Source organism: Lissotriton vulgaris, chromosome 10 (genome assembly GCF_964263255.1).
Source record: "Lissotriton vulgaris chromosome 10, aLisVul1.2, whole genome shotgun sequence".
NCBI classification, from domain to species: Eukaryota; Metazoa; Chordata; class Amphibia; order Caudata; family Salamandridae; genus Lissotriton; species Lissotriton vulgaris.
In genome coordinates, this window is record NC_141698.1 from 851717548 (window position 1) to 851736200 (window position 18653).

An 18653-nucleotide genomic window follows, 5' to 3' on the forward strand; every position below is an offset into this window, starting at 1 on the left:
GAATATTTTGACCTTTTGTTTTGCCACATGCCCCTGCCCACCCACACTCTGATGCTGAATCCCATGCACTCAGTTGGTAGTCCTGTGTGACAGTCAACTGTGCAAACAAGTGACACTCAGACTGAGGCAGCAGAGAGTGTCTTTAAAGAGAGGCGAGGTGGGGAACACTGGGCTTGTGTGTGTGGGAGGCTGATTGCAGGACTGCGCTTGGTTTGGATGGTGCTCCCCTGATGAATGAGGCAGTGCAGGCCGTTTTGAGTCTCTATACTCTCCTCTGAGAAGGTGGCTGCACAGCTTGGCTATGTGATTCATGCACTGGGTAGGGCTGCTGTAAGCATATAATAACTGGGTAAAATAATGTGCTTTTGGAGTCAGTGACACCTAAAGAGGCCGTGTTCTGAAATGTACAAAGAAAAGCATGCAAAAAATATATCCAACTTGAAAAGGCCCAGCCATGCAAAATGTTCAATTCAATAAAATTACACAAATCTGACATGTTATTTTGAACTGAAAAGTGGGTAAATCACCATTCAGGCCCGCATATCCCTATATCTTTCCATGATGGCTACAAGACTGCAGCCAAATGCAGATCATACCATTGATGGAAGTGTTGTAGTTATATTTAGGGTTGGGTTGATATCAGCTATATGTTAGTGCAGAAGTCGGCATATGATGAGTAGCTGACAACATGGAATTTCAAGTTTGTAGATGCCATATGGAGACTAACTTTTCTCTCAGCTACCTTCTGGTTTAGCATCCGTTGGGGGAGGGCTGCAACAGACTTGATTTAGTTTCATTCCCAGTCGACTAGAAAGTCTTCACAGAGACAGTGTCCCAGTAAGTGTCATTGGTCGGAGGGCTCCAGTGGCAGATGACTATGTGAAGCCAGCTGTTGATGGTGCTTTTTAAGTGTGACCTAAGAACAGGGACCCCCGACCCAAGCACATTTGACTGGACAGCTGGTTGACTTTTGGTTGGCAACATTAATATTGAGCAGCCCATGCTGGCTATATGTCCAGTAAGCTGAGACGAGAGCAACTAGAGAGAGTGGAAACCATGTGTCATACCTGCTACACGCAGCCCGCCAGCACGACAACCACACAGCACTGTGCAATTGGTATATTTTAGCTCTTCCTTACTGACTGCTGTTGTGGTGTGAGAGTTCAACCTGCTCAACAGCACAGAGCAGCAGGCACCAATGGGTCGGGCATTATCGAGACCGGTCTCACATATCTGTTCTGGTGGCAGGGCAGCAGTAGGCCTAGCAAAGAAAAAGAACTCTGCTGCACACCGTCTCAATGACTGCTTCAGGTCGCCAATCAAGCACTGCAGTGAACTTAATTGTTTTTAACACTTCTCACAATTCATTCTGTGCTAAGAGAGCACCGCCTTATGTTACGTACAATACACTTGAGGCTGAGCTCTGATTGGAGCAAGCCCCAGCAACGCTTAAGTTGTAACAACAGTATATTACCAATAAATGGCTTAAACAACAGAGAAGCCATTGTTTTGTCACACAACAGGCTCTCCTCTGGGAAGCACAGCGCTACTGGCAGAATGCGCCGCCTGCTTAAATTCATCACTTTTGCCTTGCTAATGTGCTGTTAGATTTGGGGGTCTCTAGTTGGCACAGGTATGTACTAGTGACAAATAGGGACTCTTGCCTCTAGTCAGGATAAGGTGGTACACTTGTAAAATAACACCTGCTCACCCCCTTGGTAGCTTGGCAGGAGCAGACAGGCTTATCTCAGAGGCAGTGTGTAAAGCATTTGTGAACACATACAGTAATCCAGTGACAACACTACAGATGGACACCACACAAGTTGTCTATTAAAAATTCTTTATATAGATTTAACAAAAGACCACATTACTGTACTTAAAATGGTAGGTTTAGCTTAGTTCTCTTTAGATCTTAAAATGCGACACTTTGATTCAATGTACCTTAAGATGCGACACGCAGGGCAACTAAAGTGTTGCAAAGATGGTGATGTGTTGATTCCTTACTGCATTTCCGGGGCGATGCGGCTAGCAATGCTGCAATGTGCTAATATTTTGGTGCAAAGAAATAAAGAAGTTGTTTTCTTCTTGATGCAGCACGCATCCCTGATGTTGCGAGAAGTCTCGACTCGATGCATCAGATGCAGCGGTGACACCCTTGTTGCCGTGATGCGACGACAGCGGCTTTGGCCGTGACACTTCTCCGAGGATGCGAGACGCTTCCGCTCGATACCACAGCTGCAGCGGCGACACCCTTGTTCCGTGATGCGACGACAGGGGCTCCGACGGCGGCACGCTTCTCCGTGGATGCGAGGCACTTCTTGTGAGGCGGTGCAATGCGACAGCTACAGCGGCATCATCTTTGTGAAGCGACAGCGACACGCTTCTTCGAGGTTGCGAGACGTTTCTTGTGATGCGGTGCAATGCGACAGCGGCGTCATCTTCGTGATGCGACGGCAGCGGCTGCGACGGCAACATGCTTCTTCGGGTTGCAGAACGCTTCGTGAGATGTGGTGCAATGCAACAGCTACAGTGGTGTCATCTCCGTGATGCGACGGCAGTGGCTGCAACACGCTTCTTCCTCTTGAGTCGCGCTTCCAGCTCCTTGCGACACGCAGTCCCTCAGAAGGCCCAAAACAGCAGCAGGCACTTCCAAAGAACTCTTGGGGAGCTGGTGGTTAAGTCTGCTGTCCCTGAGACTTCAGCAGGAGGCAATCTCTTTTCTCAAGCCCTTGGAGATCCTTACAAGTTGAATAAAGCATACAAAGTCCTTTCTCCTTTCTTTGGCAGTCAGGCAACCGCTGCAGGCCAATCCCCCCAAGCAGCGCTTCAGCTTAGGGATAGTCTCTCCTCAGTTTCTTCAGGTTCCTCTCCTCAGCAAAGGTTTCTTCTTGTTGTCCAAAAGTGATCTAATTTCTTGGGATCAGGGTCCCAATACTTATACCCCCCAATACTTTGTCCTCTGAGGCAGCGGGCCTTTGCCTATTCCAAACCAGTTCTGGTCAGTTGTGGAGCACTTTGTTGACATGACTCCTTCTCTCCTTTCACAGTGCAGGACAGAGACATCAGATGCACCACAGCCGGTGGAGCCTGCATTGTGGAGGGAAGGCACAGCCCTATTCTGGTCCCAGGTGCAACTCCTCCCTCCCATCTAGATGCAGATCTCTCTATTCACCACTGGGCTGACTCACCCTGTCTCCTAGAATCCCCCAGCCCCTGTCACTCAAACTCCAGACAAGGAATACACAAGCTAGCAGAGGCAGGCTTGGATAGTTGGACAAGAAAATACCTATTTTCTAAAAGTGGTATTTTCAAACACAGAATGTTAAAATCAACTTCACTAAAGATGTATTTTATCATTCTGAGTTCAGACATACTAAACTCGAATTTCTACCATGTTCCCTAAATCAGTTAGGATTATAAGATGTAATAATCTAACTGCCCATTCTGGCCTATAGAGAACAGATAGCCTTGTAATAGTGAAAAACTAAAATGGCTGCAATTCACTATAAGAACATGCCACACACACCTGGGCATGTCCTACCTTATACTTACAATGCACCCTGCCCTTGGGCCTACCATATGGGTGTCTGATATGAAGAAAAGGGAAGGTTTAGGGACTGGCAAGTGGGTGCACATACCCAGTCAAGATGGCAGTACCAGACTGCACCCAGGCTCTGCAATGGCAGGCCTTAGACACACTTTTACAGGCTGCTTCTGTGGGTGGCACTACCAGTGCTGCAAGCCCACTAGCAGCATTTGGATTTACAAGCCCTGGGCACACCCAGTGCACTGTACTAGGGTCTGACAAGTAAACCAAATCAGCCAATCATCAAGTCACTAATCTATACATCAATTTACCATAGGGAGAGCATATGCAATTTAGCACTGATCAGCAGTGGTAAAGTGCCCAGAGTCATAAAACCAACAAAAACAAGTTGAACAAAATACAGGAGGAAGGCAAAAAGTTCAGGGATGACACTGCAAAAAGGGCCAAGTCCAATATGTGCCTTTTGGGGTGGTGCAGAAGAGCTATACAAGCGTGACTAATGCATTTTAGAATGTCTAACCCCTGCTGCGTGTTTGCGATATGTAAAACTGCATAATGACAGAAAATTACTACAGTAAGAGCTTGACAACAGGGAAACTCCCAAAAGGGTCATAAAGGAGTTTAGAATGGTGTGACGCGACACTCCAGTTTTGCTGTAGGGAAGGTGGTTTAAACAAAGAATACCAGCAGATAGAGAGTTTAAAAGGAACATTTAGTTGGTCCATGCTCCACAGCAAACACGAACATGCAAGGGAAGACGAAGTAAGACAGGAAATTGCTCTCATTAACCTACTGAAAGCAACAAAAGGAGTGACAAGCAAGCCAACAAATGGTAAGTAATGGACGGGCAGTAAGCCCCTTTTAAGATTTTTTTTTTACTTATTGAATTATACAAGATTTTGCAAGCGAACACCAAAAAGCAGCGCCTGAGAACAATGTAGTAAACAAAATGCAATTTTTTACTAAGTTCCATATTGTTATGAGGGTTAGAATTTGTAAAAAAATAAACCGTTCCTTTCACGCCTTTTGGTGAAACCCGCATAAATCAGCGTGAATTTTGCCGAGTACATTTTCCTATTTCCAGAATTGCGTGTATGGTCAACAACGATACTTAATTTGCAAGGCACGATCAAAGATCCTCTCAAGCAAACTTTGCTCCGACACTGCTATTTAAGAGATGATAAAATATCAAATGTTGCTCTAATCAAGATGCCTCAATTTCAGTTACCTTTATTAGGTATGAGGGTAAACTTGATAGTAGCCGCACAAATCGATGCCATTATTAGCAGGGGTCACTGGCCGCGTTCATGTCCCCTTTCTAGATCCATGGCCGTCTCTACTAGGAGAATGCTAGACTTTTCCGTCTTCTGTTTCTATTGCTTCATGTCTCCATGGAGACGCTGTAGCTTGGTACTGTAGCTGTGAGCTGGAGAGGCTGTCCGGGAATATTGACCCGGGGGGTGCTGGTTGAAGCAAGAATCCGCTGTCTTCGTCGTGGAGGTATTTTACCGGCAGATGATTGACTTATTTCCAAGAGAGGGATGTCTGCGGCACGAGCAGAGGTGGCTCCGCCTCAACGAGGTAAACCGCTCCACTCCCTGAGCCCCAGAAAACCTGTTCCCGTGATGCGGCAGGTGGTGAGCGACCAGGACGGAAGAGAGGTAAGGGCTAGCAATGGGACGTCCGTCTCAGGAGACCCAGTTTGCCAATGGTTATGGATTTGAGCGTTAGCTTATAATGGTCTTCGTTGCTGTTTGAAAATTCACTTTAAGATAAGGGCATGGGAGTTCCTACATTTATGGAGTGAACATGGAAGAAGCCCAGGGGATAGCCGAGCTGGGGTTTGCCTGACTCTAGACCAAATTGCGAGCGGGCCATCAAAAGATGTACATCAAGCAACGCATGTAATACAAATATGTGAACGATTTTAAAATTGAAAGATATATTTTAACATTTCTCAGTGGGTAAATTAAGTACATATAATTGCATTACTGTATATTAAACATGCACAACACATATATGAGATTTTTGAAGACCTATTATCATGTACTGAGTTACTTCAATTGACTTTTGAACTGGATGGTTATCACCAATTATATATAGTGAAGTAAAGCAAATGTGCTGTCGATCACACAATTTGATCAAGTAACAGGGCGGAATGTATATTAAGGATTGCAATTCAGAGGCTGTAGTGTTACATCCGTCTCTCTAACATTTAACACCAAAGGTCAATTCTTTGTAATCAGTTATTCAATTTGTCTTGGTATGTGGAGTTCAATAAATACGCTTTTCACACCTAAATTAAACTGACACTATATATATATTTTTAATTCACTAAAAAAATAAAGGTTACAGGAACGCTATATTTTGGAAATAGACTAAAAAAAAACGGAGAAATTCACTGCAAAAACCAAAGGTTACAGGAACGTTATTGGAATATGTACTTGTGAGCGTGCACATGCGGTCATGCTCGAGACTCCCTCGTGTCTTGCTTATGCATGAGGTTGTATTCAATTGAACTGCCAAGGGTGTTCTGTGAGCAGCCAAGCCCTTTTCCGGGGCCGGTGTTCGGCTGATTTTGTTAAGGGACGATTTTGCAGCTATGCTGAAAAAACTGCCCTGTAACAAAAACGTCCCTCAGGGGCCCAAAACCGCCCCCCACCCTTGCGGCGCACCGGGTGATTGCCCGGTGCCCGCAACGGACTGTCCGGCCCTGGTCTAAGCTGATTCATCCACGCTTCACTTCTGGTAAGGGTGTGCAATGCTTGCAAGAGTGTGGTGCGCTGAGTTTCGGAGTTGCCTCTTATGGCATTCCTCCCCTGACTCGCGCTTGCGCACAAGCTCATTCTTGCGCACATTCAGTACTCATTGCTTTGGCTGATCCGCTTAGACGTCATCACGCACATTGTACGTGCCGCCATTTCGGTTCGGATTATCCACCGGGGAGCAGTTCCTTGAGCATTGGCTTAATGCTACATGAACACTGTGATGACCAGGGCAGAGACGCTGGACACTAGGACCCTGTGGGTCACAGGGCAGTGACCAGGTCACCGGACACCACTTCCTGTGGGTGGACAGGAAAGGGGCATTATGCTGCAGGATGAGGATGAGGGCAGACGTGTGATGGCAGACTAAGAATCATTTGTAATAAAGAAGAATCTGTGGTACACCTACCCCATCGTGTCCAGAGTGATTACTGATCGTCGGGGATCTGACAACTGGCGACGAGGCGGATCCGGTCCCTGCGTGCAGAAACATAGAAGTCGCGATTTAAAGCCAGGAGCCCACCCTGGATCGCGTTGCAGCCAAGGAGAAGAGGGAAGAGTGACGCGCCGTCCAGCACTCAGCGGCGACGTGGGAGCCCACCCCAACCGCCGTGAAAGAAACGAGCAAGAAAGCTGGTAAGCGCTAAGCGCTAGCGCGAAGAGCGCGCGAAGTTTAAAGGAGCTCAGAGCCAGCGCGAGCTCTCGCGAGAGTCTCGGCGGCCATTTTAAAGTCAGGCGAAAGAGCCAATAAGAAAGGAGGAAAGTTGGGCGGCCATTTTAAAGGCAGGCAAAATCGAAAAATAAAAGGAGAGGCGCCGAATGTAAAGTAAAGAAGAAATAAACGCTGACAAAGGCAACAATAAAGGGAACAAAGAGAAATAAAGTGAATAAAAAGAAAGAAAGACTGTCCCAAATAAGAAATAATAGAGAAAAGGAAACAATAACAAGGGGGACAAAGTATCACCCCACAAAGAAGAACAAGAATCCATAAAGAAGAATAAGAATAACAAAGAAGGAACATACGAGGTATCAAACAAATCAATAAGTGTCAAAAGAGTCAAAATGCCAGACACAAAAGTGCAGAGTCAGAATACACAATTCCGCAGACCAGTGCCTTTTGTTGTATCGGAGCCACAGGTGGGCATCCGATGGGAAAAGTGGATCACAAAATTTGAACGATACCTGAAGGCGACTGATGTTGTAACTGAGAAGAAGCTGGATTTACTGCTAAACTTAGTGGGGGATGAGGTGGAAGACCTCCTTATAACATTCCCACAAAGTGAATTAGAAACGTATGACAAGTTGAAAAAGTGTCTAACGACTAAGTTTGACCCGCAAAGAAATGTTGATTTTGAGAGATATTCGTTCCACATGGCATACCAGCAGCCAGAAGAGTCAATGGATGACTTCGCAACGAGGCTAAGAAAGCTGGTAGCATATTGCGAATTTGAAAAGTATGACAATGAACAGGCACTTCGTCTCAAAATGATAGAAGGCTGCAGAGACACGGAATTTCGCACAAGATTACTGAAAGAACCGATCACCTTAGAGAAAATACTTGACCTAGCGAGGGCAGAAGCAAGAGCGATTGTACAATCAAAACAGATGGATCGAAAGGGCGAACAGATACATCGAATTACGGACACAGGCAGAAAAGGGAACTGGAAAGGAGGACACAAGGAACAGGCGCCGAAGAAACAAAGTTCCCAATGCTATAGATGCGGCCTGGACTTTCCCCACCGAGGACCATGCCCAGCATTTGGTCAGACATGCAGAAAATGTAACAGAAGCAACCACTTTGCCACCATGTGCCAAGGTGGCCAATTCAAAAGTGAACGTGGCAGGCCAGGAAAACCAAGACAATCAACAACAAAACATGTAAGACACATGGATGCGACGGAGAGGAGCTCGTCGGGGGGATCAGAAGAAGAGGAGGAAGAGATAACAAGCAAAGTAGAACGCCTATATCTCATGACCACGGATGAAGGACATGGAGAAGAACATATCAGGCTAATAGACAGGAAGTCAATAAAGAAGACAGATTGGGTAACAATTGATGTAGGGCCACACCAAACAAAGTTTGTGCTGGACAGCGGAGCTACATGCAACATCATGTGTGCCTCTGAATATGACAAGATGAAGAAGAAGCCGCCACTACAACCATCAAGTGTAAGAGTATTCACATGGGGCGCACAACATCCTGTAACCAACATGGGAAAGTTCACGGACACCATGACACACAACGGCAAAACTGTCGTAGAAGAAATACACGTGTTACGAGGAGACATTCCAGCACCATGCCTGCTAAGCAACGTAACAGCAAAAATAATGGGACTACTGAAAATGATGTATCACATGTCAGAAAAAGAGAGCATACTACAGGAGTTCCCGAAGCTAACAGACGGCCTAGGGAAACTTGAAGGAAAACAAATAACACTACACATAAACGAGGCTGTCAGACCAGTTGCACAGCACCACCGAAGGGTGCCAATACATTTACAACCCCAAGTAGAGGAGGAAATAAAGGCGCTACTGGCCCAAGATATCATCGAGCCGGCAGAAGGACCAACGCCATGGGTGTCCCCAATAGTGGCTGTACCGAAGAAAGACACGACACAGATAAGGATCTGTGTGGACATGAGAATACCGAATACAGCCATCGAGAGAGAAAGGCACCCAGGGCCACATCTGGATGACATGATAAGCTGCCTGACAGGGATGAGAAAATTTTCAAAACTAGACCTGTGCAAGGGATACCACCAACTGGAACTAGATGAGCAATCAAGATACATAACGACCTTCTCAACGCACCTTGGACTGTTTCGTTACAAAAGACTGAGTTTTGGAATATCATCAGCAGCAGAAATATTCCAGGAAACGATCAGGCAGATAATAAGACCGATAACGAACAGTCTAAATTACAGCGACGACATCCTGGTTTTTGGGAAGTCGGACGGGGAGCATGACACAGCACTGAGGGCAGTATGTTCACGGCTGGTAGAGGTGGGCCTGACAGTAAACGAGAAGAAATGCGAGCTGGGGAGAGAAGAACTGGTGTTCTTTGGACACATATTCTCACAAAAAGGAATGAGACCTGACAAGAGTAAAATTGACACGCTCGAAAAAGCGAATGAACCTAAAGATGTTGCTGACGTGCGCTCGTTCCTTGGCCTTGCCAGCTACTGCGCGAGGTACATAAAGGACTTTGCAACGGTGAGCGCACCCTTGAGAGAACTGACAAAACAAGGGCAGCCATTTGAATGGACCACAGAGTGCACAAAAGCGTTTGAAGAGATAAGAGCGTCAGTGACAGCAGTTGACCACTTAGCATATTTTGACTCGAACTTATGCACAGAACTAACAGTAGACGCCAGCCCAGTAGGTTTGGGTGCAATACTAGCACAACACAAACCAGGAAAAGACTCACCTCGACAAGTAGTAGCATACGGAAGCAAAAGCTTGTCAGATGTTGAGAGAGCCTACTCTCAACCAGAGAAAGAGAGCCTGGCGGTGGTATGGGCATGTGAGCACTACCACATGTTCATCTATGGAAAACCGTTCACAATAGTGACAGACCACCAAGCGCTAGTGACCATCTATGGCAACCCAAAAGCGAAAATACCGCCGAGAATAGAAAGGTGGGGAATAAGGTTGATGGACTACAACTTTAGGATAATACACAAGCCGGGAAAAGATCAAAATCCAGCAGACTATATGTCGCGACACCCGCTCCCTCGCCGGAGTAATAGCACCACAATGGCAGAAGAATACCTCAACTTCATAGTGAAACAAAGCACCCCAGCGTCAATAACAAGCGAAGAACTGGAACTGGAGACAAAAAGAGATCCGACAATGAAGACAATAGGAACAATGGTGAGGCTGCAAAGGTGGAGACACGTTAATAACAACACCATCACAGAAGAAGGAGTCGATAAAGAAGAACTATTGGCGTTCAAAAAGATAGGCGAAGAATTGTCGGAGACAGAAAACGGAGTTCTGATGAGAGGTTCAAGGGTTGTAATACCACCTCGCCTAAGAAAAAGAACAGTCAAAATAGCACACGAGTCACACAGAGGAATAGTAGCGACAAAGAAGATGCTGAGAGAAAGAGTGTGGTTCCCAGGACTAGACAGCATGGTAGAAGAAGAAGTGGCACAGTGCCACACCTGTCAAATAACGGGACAACCTAGCAAACCCACACCGCTGAGGATGTCGGAATTACCATTGGCAGTATGGACTGAATTAGCGGCAGACTTCTATGGGCCACTAGAGACTGGAAGATACCTGCTGGTTGTCATTGACGAGTTTTCAAGATTCCCAGTAGTAAGGGAAGTGGCATCGACATCAGCAAATGCCACCTTACCAGTGCTGGACGACATCTTCGCTGCCTGGGGCTCACCACAAACACTGAAAACAGACAATGGCCCTCCATTTTCAGGAGAAGAATTCCGCAGGTTCATGGAATACCTGGGGATCAAACACAGGAAAATAACACCACTGTGGCCCCAAGCCAACGGAATGGCAGAAAGATTCATGGGGACCATCAAAAGGGCCATCCAAAGAGCAAAAGTGACACAGATCTCCATTGGACAAGCACTGTGTCAGGTGCTACGAGACTATAGGAACACCCCCCACAGCACCACGGGCAAATGCCCAGCAGAACTGGTGCTAGGAAGAACAAGCAAGACGAGGCTACCACAGAGAGAAACAACAGCAGACACCAACAGACAAGAAATCGCAGAAAGAGACAGCAAAGAGAAGAAAAAAATGAAAGAATACGCTGACAAAAAGAGACATGCAGCGGAACACCAACTAAAAGAAGGGGACATTGTAATAGTGAAACAAACACAGCACAGAAAATCAGACAGCCCTTTTTCAAAAGAGCCGCTGGTAATAACTGGAGTAAAAGGGTCAATGGTGACTGCGGCATCAGACAATCGGATTGTAACAAGAAACAGCTCGCATTTCAAGGAGCTAAAAATGGAAAAAGAAGAAAGAGCAATAACAACGGCGGAAGTGAAGGAAAGAGAACAAGGAACAAAAGGAGAAGTGACAACACACGAAGAAGAAGGTGGAGGACCAGAGCCGAGCGGAGAACAGAGACCAAGAAGAGAATGCAAAAAGACAAAGAGACTATTAGAAGAAATGTAGAGAGTCTCTCTCTCTCTCTCTCTCTCTCTCTCTCTCTCTCTCTCTCTCTCTCTCTCTCTCTCTCTCTCTCTCTCTCTCTCTCTCTCTCTCTCTCTCTCTCTCTTTATCTATATCTCTCTCCCGAACTGCAGCACAGGCAGTTGCAGTGTGGGTAAGGATTTGTACATGGGGAAAAGCATTTGTTGTAACAAAGGGGGAGATGTGATGACCAGGGCAGAGACGCTGGACACTAGGACCCTGTGGGTCACAGGGCAGTGACCAGGTCACCGGACACCACTTCCTGTGGGTGGACAGGAAAGGGGCATTATGCTGCAGGATGAGGATGAGGGCAGACGTGTGATGGCAGACTAAGAATCATTTGTAATAAAGAAGAATCTGTGGTACACCTACCCCATCGTGTCCAGAGTGATTACTGATCGTCGGGGATCTGACAAACACTTCCTTTACTTTATTTTAAATGCTTTACCAGGAACTGCAATCTTCAATTTGAAGGTATTTACAGAGTTTATCTCGTACATTCTCACAACAATTTGATTTAAAAACGTTCCCCAGCATTGGTGGTTTGGTCACAATTTTATTTGTCATTATCCCCTTCTTTCACACCTTAAATTAATAACATTTTTTACTTCTATTATTAACCTAAGAGCACAAGATAATGGCTTCCTCACAACAAATCACACAACCACCGCCTTTTTTCACTCGTCCTGGAAAACACTTCATTAAACTGTTTCCTTGGTTAATACTGTTTGAAAATCCCATCGTGGCTATCAATGCTGGAGGTTGTAGCCCGCAGAGGAAATTTGTACTCTTACATGGTAGCTTGGGTTTGGCTGCACAAATTTTTTTGGACAATTTACCAACTTTTCAAGCACCTGCAGGACGATCTGGTGATTCCCAATGGAATGTGTATGTCATGCTCGAGACTCCCTCGTGTCTTGTTTATATATGAGGTTGTATTCGATTGTACTGCCACGGGTGTTCTGTGAGCGGTTGTTCGAGGTATTCCAAATAGTTATATCATTCACTGTTGGGATCCTCTACGAGCGGTCGCAGTGTACTGTTGGCTTCTTTGTTCGGAATAAACTCACCTTACTTCTAAACGTCTCCTGCCTCCCCCCTACAGTTATAGTTAGGCTCAGATTCACTCTTACAAAACCATAGAAATTTTGCAGTTATTGTTACATGAGCTAACTATAACTTATGCTGCCACAATGCACAGCTTATGCCCTCACATATTACATCACTCATGACATGGTCGGTGACATCACTGATGACATCTCAAATGATATCACCGATGACATCTCAAATGACCTCACTGATTACATAATCCAGTGATTGTGAGTGTTTCGTAAACGCTTTTGAGTGTTATAATATATACTAAGGTACTTCAAAAGTTAAATGTATTAGAATACCTTGTGTGCTACTAATGAGTGATACTATTTCAAAATATATTATGTGGGTGGCTGTGTGACTGTGTATATCCTTAAGTGTGAGTGGGTTTGTCAGTGGCTGTGTGAGAAAGTGGCTGTATGGGTGGGTGGGTGGCTGTATGGGCTGTGTGAGTAGCTGCATTGGTGAGTGAGTGGCTGTGTGAGTGGCTGTATGGGTGAATAAGTGGGTGTATGAGTAGCTGTATGGGCTGTGAGAGTAGCTGCATTGTTGAGTGAGTGGGTGTACGAGTGGCTGAGTGGGTGTATGAGTGGTGGTATGGGTGAGTGAGTGGCTGTTTGAGTGGGTGTTTGGTTCATTGAGTGGGGATGGCTGTATTGGAGAGTGACTGTTGAGTGGCTGTTTGGGTGAGTGGGTAGACGTTTGAGTGCTTGCATGGATGCATGAGTGGGTATGTAAGTAGTTGTGTTAGTAACTGTATTGGTGAGTGACTGAGTGTGTGATTGGCTGTATGGGTTGGGTGGCTATGTGAGTGACAGTATAGGTGAGTGAGTGGCTGTTTGAGGTGGTATATAGGTAAGTGAGTGGCTGTGTATGAGTCGCTCTGTGGATGAGTAATGGGTAGGTGTGTGAGTGGTTGTATGGGTGCGTGAGTGGGTGTATGAGAGGTTGTGGGTGTGAAGTGTTCTGTGGGTGATGCTATCAGTGATGTCACTGACCATGTCATGAGTGATGTAATACACAAGGTCATAAGCAGCGCATTGCTGGAGCATAAGGTAAAGTTAGCTCAGGTAATGAGAACTGCTGATTTTCAATGATTTTGTACAAGTGAAATATGAGCTGAACTATAACATCCCTGTAACCTTTGGTTTTTGCATTACATTTCTAAGATATTTTTAAAATCTATTTCTTAACTATAATTCCCCCCAAATTTTGTTTTCTTTCAGTGGATTTCAACGTTTGTTAAAACTTTATTTCCTAACGGTAACCAGTAACCTTTGAGAGTGTGTGTGTGAGTGGCTGTATAAGTTGGTGAGTGGGTGTGTGAGTGCCTATCTTGGTCAATGAGTGGGTGTGTTGGTGCCTGTGTGGGTGTGTGAGTGGGTGTGTAAGTGGTGCTATGGATTTTAGGCATTTGCATACTTAGAGTATTTAAAAGGGAGACCATAGACTCTACTCTCACCAGGAGACAGCAAGAAACAAACTACTCATCACAGTCACTCAGATCAGATTGTGCTCCAATAGATCGATGCTTTCACCTCTATTAAGGATTTCATGTAATTTTTCAATGTAGAATACGAGAGGAAACACTTGCTCTGCCTTTGCCAAGCTCAAGAAGTTAAGTTTGTTAATGTTTTACTGAAGTGGAGCTTCATCTGGGGCATCTGCTATGTTTCTATTTGTATGTTCTGCCCATTGAGGTTTAATTTCTATGAAGTGAGCATCAGCACCGGAATGGAACCAAGAAGAGTCCACAATTTTGCCGAAAACGTCTAACCAACTACATACTTTCTACTGATTAATTATTTAATGCTACCTCGTTGTGTAGATTTTTTGTTAATGTTCTACACTTCTACAGCGTAATGGACCCGGAGGAAATGTCTCCAGTGACCTTCCATGCATGTTTTTTCAGCAATGTTATTGTTCCTGCAGCGTTTCCATCTACAAATCTGTTATAACATGAATCCATTTTAAGAGAAGATGATGAGGCTGCAAAGAGGTGAATCTACACCCTTCTAGGGGTACATCCTCTTAACTATATGAAGTTATTGCTTCTTTGTTTTTCTGGAGATGTCCTCTTATTCCTCTACATCAAGAAAGTGTCACCAAAATCAGCGGGAAATGCGCTCAGGGAGACTTTTGATAAACTGTCCATCAATGTGGGAAGCACAGGAAGAACTTTGCACACTGTTAGGGAAAACGGGGCAGGGCCAAACGAGTGGAACTTGCAGATGATTTTGGGCATTTGCATTATGAGTGTAATTCCAAGCAAGACCCATGGACTCTCTTTTTATATTTTAACAAAGGGAGGGAGGCCGAGTGCCCCCCCCTCCCTTTGATGATTTCAGCCCCAGGGACCCCATCCCCGCGGAGCCTGGACAAGACTTAATAGGGGAGGGGGCTGTGTGGCCCCCCTCTCCGGGCTGATTGTGCCCCCAGGGACCCCATCCCCCGGGACCCCATCCTCCGGGACACGTCTGCCTGGGACACGTGTGCCTGGGTACCCTGGGCCCCAACCCAGGGCATCCAGTGTGCTTTGATGGAATGCCCCCATGGTCCCCACTGGCTCCCCGCCTCCTGCGGCCTCGATGCGTGTGTGGCAATGCGACATTGCCCCCACATGCATCGAACTGCTAAATATGCAGCTTCCTCTGTGCATGAGCAAACTTTCATCTGTTTCCTTGCCCGCATGACAGCAAGCAGGGAAACTGATGAAAACTCCCCTCCTAGCAAGCGGGAGCAGTTTGATAGTGCCTGCTTGCTGGGAGCGGAGTTAGTGTTTACTCTCGCTTGGCGGGAGCTATCAGTTCCCACCAAGTAAAAGCAATTTCTATGTCCCAGGGATGTTCACCCTGGGACATAGCATGCGCTGGCGGGTGGCTGTCTCCACAGCCACTAGAGGCTACTGGAAGGGGGCCACATGGTCCGCCTCTTTTTATTTTCACAGGCCGGCCCAGGGGAGGTGGTGGTGGTCCCAGGGCCTTGGGAGTCCGCGCAACACCCTCTAACTACTTATTTAGCCCTGGTGGTGGTCTCCGGGGCATGTTAACCCGTTCCGTGCTCCCAACGGTCACTCCCTGGTGCTGCGAATGGCCAACAGCCGTCGCAGCCCTGCCCACTCTTTAGAACGCCCGCACCACAGCGGAATTGCCGCTGCGGTTAAGGCGTTAAAGAGCCTGTGTGGGGTCCGCACGGTCTTCCTTCACTATTCTCAAAAAGCCCTGGGGAGGTTGTGGTCTCTGGGGCCACTATAGGCTCCAGGAGGAGGCCCACATGGCGCCCCTCTTTTCATTTTTACAGGGCGGCCCAGGGAGGTGGTTTCCATGGGGCCATATATGGCCTGGGAGGGGGGCCGTGCACCCCTTCCAAGTTTTAATGTTATTTGGCCCTTGGCAGGTGGTGATCCCCGGCGCATATTAAAGCCCCTGTAGTGGGTCCGCTCCGCCTCTCTCCACTATTCTCAAAAAGCCCTGGGGAGGTGGTGGCCCCCAGGGCTCAAGCCGAGTGGAAGGGGGAGGGTCCACGCAACCCTCCTCCCAAGTTTTTAAATAAAGCCCTTGTGAGGTGGTGGTCCCCTGACCTAAAAATAGCCCTAGGAGGGGGGCCTGTGGGCTCTCTTCCTTTAATTTAAAAAACATTTTCTGCATGCCCCTCTGGACCTAGTCCACCCAGGGGCATTTTTTTAAAACATGCATGGGAGACCACGCTTGTTTTAAAAAAAAAAAGATATATCTTTTTTTGCCACAGATCTTCGACTCTGTCGCAATTTCATTCCCAAAATGTTTACAAAAAAAATGCTTTCTTGTCCGGGTCTAGGGGGTCAGAATATTCCTACCCGTGTCCCCTTTTCTTTTTTTTTTTCTAACTTTTTTGGGGACTCGGCACCAAGTCTCCAGATGGCTGCCAACACTTCCTGGTTGAAGTGTTGGCAGCCTATCAGATTTCAGCACAGGGACTTTCGGGTCCTCAGAGGATTCACGTCCCTAGATTTACAAATGTGTTTTTCCCTTAATATCTCCAAAAATGCTGAACGGATTCACCAATTGTCGAAAAGGTCACTTTCTGGACCAACAGCTACATTTCTGCCAAATTTGGTGTAGTTCCGTTAATCAGCTCGAGCTGTAGTCATGTCTAAAATCTCTATGAGCAGCACACATTTTTTGACTCCCATCCTATTTTTGTCGGTTCCCGCTGGACTGATCACTCTTAACCTTTCCATGCACAACAAGACCCATCTCAACACTCCTTTTGGAAAATTTTGTGAGGATTCATCAAACGGCGCCCAAGATATAGGCAAGTCAAAAATACTTTTCCCTATGGACACTAGGGGGCCCATTAGGATGGCGGGCGGATTTTCCCCGCCAGGCTGGCGGTAGCCACCGCCAGCCTGGTGGGGGCAATCCACCGCCATCCGCACCTGAATTCCCCCCGCCATATTAGGATGGCGGGGGGACCACGGCGGATGGAAAGACCGTCCGCCGCTTTTCCGCCCCGGTTGCAAGGCGACCGGGGCGGAAAAGGTTTAATATGGTGGCGGTGTCTACCAGACACCGCCTGCCATATTATGATGGGCCTGCTGAGATGGCTTACCGCGGCGGCGATGCCGCCACGAAAAGGCATGTGGTCTTCACTCTAGGGGCCCCCTGCGGGCCCCCCGGGTGAAGGAGAGGTGGGGGGTGCACACGGGGGAGTACCTGTGGTACCCTCCTGCCTTTGCATAAATGAAGCGGCAGGCACTGCGCGGTGCCTGCCGCTTTGTCTATGCTAATGCATTAATGTATTTTTAGCATTGTGGCGGGCGGTGCAGAGAGCACTGCCCGCCACAATGCTAAAAATGCAGGATGTGCCCGCCACTGTGGCAGGCACATCCTAATACCCCTCATGGGACCCTTGCCCTTATGGCGGGCAGTCCCTTTTTCTGATGGGATGGCGGGCGGACAAAGTCCGCCCGTCGTCCTAATGGGGGCCTATGTCCTCAGACACTGAAAATCAAACATAGTGACAGACCTGTCTGTCTGAAGACATTCTGCACTTGCCAAGAATCTCCTTAAAGCACTGCATGTGTGGGAGCAAACTCTGGGGGGGCTTCAAGACCTCTTTGTTTTTACAAATTATGATGTTGAGCCTTTCCTAAAACCGATTTGTTTTTCAAGTCAGCCAAACCAGAAGAACATTGACATAAAATAGCATCCCCTCCCTTCTCCTAATCTCTGGCTCATCAGGCGTGAGAAACCAAGCAAATATTGAGAAAAGCTCATCTCCTCCATAACTCAGATGAAACAATCAACGCAGTTTTTCAAATCCCCCCACTCCCTCCAATACAGATGCTCTTGAGATTACAGCATCTCATTGAGAGGGCGATCTGCAGGATGGCTTCAGAAAGACGTGCTCTGTCTCCCAGTGTAATTGCTTCCACTTTATAATTGGAGTGGGTGTGTGTGGGGGGTGAGGGGGGGGGGGGGTCGGGGAGATTGTCTCCTGCATCCCCCTACAGCAAAATCATCTGGTGGCCCCCTGTTCCCCACGGTTCCTAGCCCCATGCTGTAGGATAGAATTCTAGTCTCATAACCTCACATCCCCAGTGCTGGAAATATACATGTCCGGTCCTGGTCCAGGAAAGTTGATCGCCAGGGGTCATGCCCGATGGGCCATGAGGATGAATGGGGCAGCAGGCAAAAAACATACATTAAAAAAACAAAGATATACGGGGTATTTGCTATTTAAATGCTGTTATCTGTACATACAATAATACTTGCTCTCACTGCTGCAAGAAGTTCAACCCAGCACTTCAGTTATGTAGAAGAGGAGGTATCCTGCTTGTGGTAACAGATAGGTTGCAGCTAGTGTACTAAATACTCCCCTCCCAGCCATGTACGGCTGCAGAAGCATGAACTATTAAGCTTTGCAACTTTTCACACCGATATAAAACCCATGATAGAAACAGTTGGTTATTAACAATTTAACATTTCTTCCCCCAACACACATACGAGTTCATGAAAAAATAATGTTTTTTTTTAAAATATTTAAATAAAGCATACTAAATTTCTGATACTATTGTATGATGTACACATATGGTTTAG

At 46.7% G+C, this 18653-nt stretch overlaps 1 protein-coding gene across 1 annotated transcript in view; it reads left to right on the forward strand.

The window, feature by feature from the left end:
* Positions 1–4930: 4930 nt before the first annotated feature.
* The window catches only part of CFAP69 (cilia and flagella associated protein 69), a 552009-nt gene continuing 538286 nt past the window's right edge, over positions 4931–18653 (forward strand). Inside the window, exon 1 of the mRNA XM_086941791.1 lies at positions 4931–5208. Coding sequence (XP_086797917.1) covers positions 5089–5208 — 120 coding nt within the window. The 5' untranslated portion in view covers positions 4931–5088. The remainder of the gene's footprint in view (positions 5209–18653) is intronic.